Below are 3,124 nucleotides of genomic sequence, written 5' to 3' on the forward strand. Positions count from 1 at the left end.
GAGATCTGCCTGCCAATCAAGGGACGGAGAGGCTCTCCGATGCGCTGCAGCGCCGAGCGGCCCGCACACAGGCACTTGAAACGTTTCAATAAAATATAATGCTAAATAAATACGAAATCTAATACTAGTAGTAGTACTACAAAATGCTTAATGTTTCTATACTCTCTTTCACCTATTATTGCCGACAGTTTCCTGTCAATTCCGTGTAAATGCTCTATGCACACACACTACCGCCGCCATTGCTCAATGTGCACAGTGACTGTTAATATATATAGACTATAGTATATATAGTATAATAATAATATATATATATTAACAGTCACTGTGCACAGTAGGCAATGGCGGCGGTAGTGTGTGTGCATAGAGCATTTACACGGAATTGACAGGAAACTGTCGGCAATTATAGGTGAAAGAGAGTATAGAAACATTAAGCATTTTGTAGTACTACTAGTATTAGATTTCGTATTTATTTAGCATTATATTTTATTGAAACGTTTCAAGTGCCTGTGGGCCCGCACGCACGCACACACGCACGCACTCACGCACGCACAACACATACACACACATAGTCACACACACACACACACACACACGCACACGCGCACACGCACACACACACACACACTACACATACACAGCACATACAATCAGCTGACATTCAAGCGACAGCCCGCCGACACTGTATGCTGAATTTACTGAATGGAAAAATCACATGTGATCCGCACACGGAAGAATCACGTCCCGCAGCAACCGAGCAGCCTACGACAAAAAGAAGAAGAACTCGCGAGATATTGCTACTGCCCTCCGCACCAGCCGCGAAAACGCTATACCAGCGTAGGTTCGCTATACGCTGTAACTCTAGGCTACCCCCCCACCCCGATGAAGATGAGGGAATATCATCATTAGACATAACTTACGCGCGTAAAAAAACGAACGTCGAAATACGAGATGCGGGATTACTCGAGAAAAGGGAAAGAAGAAACCTCGCGTACGTTTTAACAGTCGCGTACAGCACGCACACACACACACACGCACACACGCACACACGCACGCACACGCACGCACACACACACACGCACACACGCACGCACACGCACGCACACGCACACACAGACCCGCGTTATCCACGAGACTTCACTGGGTGACACACACACGCACGCACGCACGCACGCACACGCACGCACACACGCACACACGCACACACGCACGCACACGCACGCACACGCACACACAGACCNCACACACACACACACACACACACACACACACACACACACACACACACACACACACACACACAAACACACAAACGGCGCGAAAACAATACGTTCCGCTACACTACGTGCGGAGGATAGGGATATAAACCATTATTATTATTTATTATTTATAAACAATTATGGATTACAAGGTGTGTACAAGGCATTTTATATAGGTTTATATGTATAATTAAAAACTTTAGTAGCGTTAAATAAAATAGATTAAAGAACAGAAGGGCCAGGACGCTTCCTTGCGGGAGGCCATTTTTCTGTCTACGCCATCTGCTGCGGTTACCATTGAGATCCACGAAAAACCGCTTATTTGCCAACATGTTCCTGATTAGTTCTGCTAGTCTCACATCCTTTACTATAGCTGGTATAGTTTTTTGGTTAGAATTCGATGGTTGACTGTATCGTAGGCTGCGGAGAGATCAACAAAAGCTGCTCTAGTAATTAACTATTTCTCATACCCGTCTTCGATGAACTGGGTAAGGTTAAGGAGTTGGCTTGTTCATGATTTTCCTGGTCTGAAACCTGCCTGCTCTGGGATGAGGAGTTTATCCACGTAAGGGGTCAAACGGTTGAGGATGAGTATTTTGAAGAGCTTGTATGTATGGCAGAGCAAAGAGATGAGCCTATCGCTAGCTGGACTAGCTGAGTCTTTACCAGGCTTTAGTATTGCCATGACTCTGGCTTTCCTCCACAGCTTTGGAATGTTGTTAGTGCAGAGGCAGCTGTTAAACATAACAAGCAGCCATTGAAGAGCAGCGGGGCCGAGATGCTTGATCTGCTCACGCAAAATATCGTCAAGTCCGGCAGCTTTATTATTTTTCATCAATTTGATACCCTTAGTCAGTTCGCTCATATTGAAAGGTCTTGTGAAGTCTTGGTTCTCTTGTGTAGTACATTGAGCCTTTGGTAGTTTGGCCCTACTGGGATGATGATTTAGATCTTTTATGACTTTGATGTTGCGTAGTAATGTTCCGGGAATAAGAGCTCGGAAACATTTTTCAACATCTTTAACAACTTTCTTAACAAACTACTTACACAAATGTGAACTCCACCCTAAGTGTGTTATATTAACAAAAAAGTGTTTTCTTGGAATGTACTGATCATGCGCGAACATACAACACTGACGGTAGGAAGCTCGGAGACGCATGTTGTAAATTTACAAATGTACCGTCATTAAATTAATAAAATGTAGGCACTCGCGAAATAGTGGCGACACCTTTCGAGTAAAAACGCATGTTTCCATATAACAACAGTGGTAATTTTAGCTATATATATGTCAAAAGTAGAAGTAGTGATTCCCTATTATCTACTTCTGATATATGTCTGTCTGTCTGTCTGTCTGTCTGTCTGTCTCTCTGTCTCTCTCTCTCTCTCTCTCTCTCTCGTCTTTCTGTGTGTGTGTGTTGTGTGTGTGTGTGGTGTGTGTTGTGTGTGTGTGTGTGTGTTGTGGTGTGTGTGTGTGGGTGTGTGTGGTGTGTGTGTGCAGCGATTTGCGGGTGGGTGTGTGTGTGTGTGTGTGTGTGTGTGTGTGTGTGTGTGGTGTGGTGTCTGAGTGTGTGTGTGTTGCGCGCTGCGGCGCTGCGCGCGCCGTGTGTGTGTGTGTGTGTGTTGTGTGGTGTTGTGAGTGTGTTTGTGTTTGTGTGTGTGGTGTGTGTGTGTGTGTGTGTTGTGTGGTAGTTGTGTGTGGGTGGGTGTTGATATGTGTTTGTGTGTGTTTCTGTGTGTGGCGTGTGGTATGTTGTTGTGTGTGTGTGGTGTGCTGTGTGTGCGTGTGTGTGTGTGGGGGGCGAGGCGTGTGGGTGCTGTGTGTGCGTTTCTGATGTGATGTGGTTGGGGGGAGAGGGTGATGGGGCTGT

The 3,124-nt window shown here is 45.6% G+C and overlaps 1 protein-coding gene across 1 annotated transcript in view; it reads right to left on the bottom strand.

Moving 5' to 3' along the window:
- Positions 1–1,941, bottom strand: part of LOC106812284 (ATP-binding cassette sub-family C member 9-like) — an 8,817-nt gene extending 6,876 nt beyond the window's left edge. Inside the window, exon 1 of the mRNA XM_014816117.1 lies at positions 1,795–1,941. Coding sequence (XP_014671603.1) covers positions 1,795–1,941 — 147 coding nt within the window. The remainder of the gene's footprint in view (positions 1–1,794) is intronic.
- Positions 1,942–3,124: the final 1,183 nt, after the last annotated feature.

This window comes from Priapulus caudatus, unplaced genomic scaffold (assembly GCF_000485595.1).
Source record: "Priapulus caudatus unplaced genomic scaffold, Priapulus_caudatus-5.0.1 Scaffold630, whole genome shotgun sequence".
Classification (NCBI taxonomy): domain Eukaryota; kingdom Metazoa; phylum Priapulida; class Priapulimorpha; order Priapulimorphida; family Priapulidae; genus Priapulus; species Priapulus caudatus.